The following is a 1,275-nucleotide window of genomic DNA, read 5'->3' as shown; positions in this document are numbered from 1 at the left end:
TATTTGGTATGATGCACATCAATGAGCTTGGTCATAGGCTCTAAGAAGTGATGAAACTCAAAAAAGTTGTTCTTGATGGGAATTTGCCAGTTTGTATTTGACCATTCAGAAGTTTGTGTATTCATACACCATTGAATAGAATGCAAACCTATGGTAAAGAATTTACATTGCAACGATGAAAAAGGAAAGCGTGAGAAAGAAAAGAATCAAGTGAGATTATAGAGATGGCTAAAGAAAATATCAAAGTAGTTTCATTGAGAGAAAGGAGATATGAGAAAGTACATACAGATTGAAAAAAGATAAAGAGGAAGAAAGAGAAGAAGCTGAGGTGTTGTGAGTTGATGATATGAAAGATGAAGAAAGTACAACACATTGCAAATATGTTATGATAATGTCAACGTCAACAACTTCACAAGAGAGAATAAGAGCCAGTGTATCAGATCCAAAACAAAGTAAATGAGAAGGACTCTACTTGATACGTTTGAGGCGTTCAGTTTGACCATAAATTCTAGAATCAAGTTTATCAGTCTTAGCAGTCATCGAATCTAATTTTTTATTTTGAGATTGAATTTCATCTCCCATAGTACGACTCATCATATTCAAACGAGAAGTCACCCCAGCAATTTCATCCATATTATCATCTAATTCGTTTTCTAATTCATCATCACTTGCAGTATTCTCAAATTGATATCGACTCTTTTCAGCTAATCTAGATCTCAATCCACCTTGTTTAGGTGCTTCGTCCATCGCTCTCATCGCTCCTGATGCTCTTTCTCTAGATTCCATTTGTTGTCTTCTAACTTCTTCTCTTTCTTCTTTTTCTTCTTGATGTCGATTTAAGATTCTTTGTTCTTCGGCATCTCGTTTGCCTTTCTTATTGAATGTGATGTTGGGTCTAAAAATGGATCGGTTCAAGGCTACGATTTCTTTTTGTTGGTCATCAGCTCTAGAAGCATGTGATTTGGCTAAATCTAAATGATTGTCGGCATTGGCCAAACGATCTGAATGCAAAAAAGGAAATGGGTCAGTACTATGAAATTTCATTAGTAAAGGGTCTCGTGAATCAGAAGGGACGAGTTATTTACCAGATTGATCTACGAGTCGATTCATGGTGTTTCGAGCTGTTTCTTCAGCTTCACGAGCAATTCGAAGTGCATTACGACTACTCCCGACAGTTTCTTGTTTAGTAAAACGGATTTGATGTTTGATAGCTTCGACTTCTTCGTCCTCATCGTCCATTGCACCTCTTTGACGTTGTCTTGGATCTTCATCCAT

General features: G+C 36.6%; 1 protein-coding gene across 1 annotated transcript; it reads right to left on the bottom strand.

Moving 5' to 3' along the window:
- Positions 1–468: 468 nt before the first annotated feature.
- MELLADRAFT_35958 (uncharacterized protein) lies at positions 469–1,275 on the bottom strand (the record flags this gene model as incomplete). Its single annotated transcript, XM_007409981.1, has 2 exons — positions 469–1,001; positions 1,086–1,275. The coding sequence occupies 2 exons, from the start codon at positions 1,273–1,275 to the stop codon at positions 469–471; spliced, it is 723 nt and encodes a 240-aa protein (XP_007410043.1).

This window comes from Melampsora larici-populina, assembly GCF_000204055.1.
Source record: "Melampsora larici-populina 98AG31 unplaced genomic scaffold MELLAscaffold_18, whole genome shotgun sequence".
Lineage (NCBI taxonomy): Eukaryota > Fungi > Basidiomycota > Pucciniomycetes > Pucciniales > Melampsoraceae > Melampsora > Melampsora laricis-populina.
The sequence above is the reverse complement of the archived record's forward strand: the minus strand, read 5'-3'. Positions and strand labels throughout refer to the sequence as shown.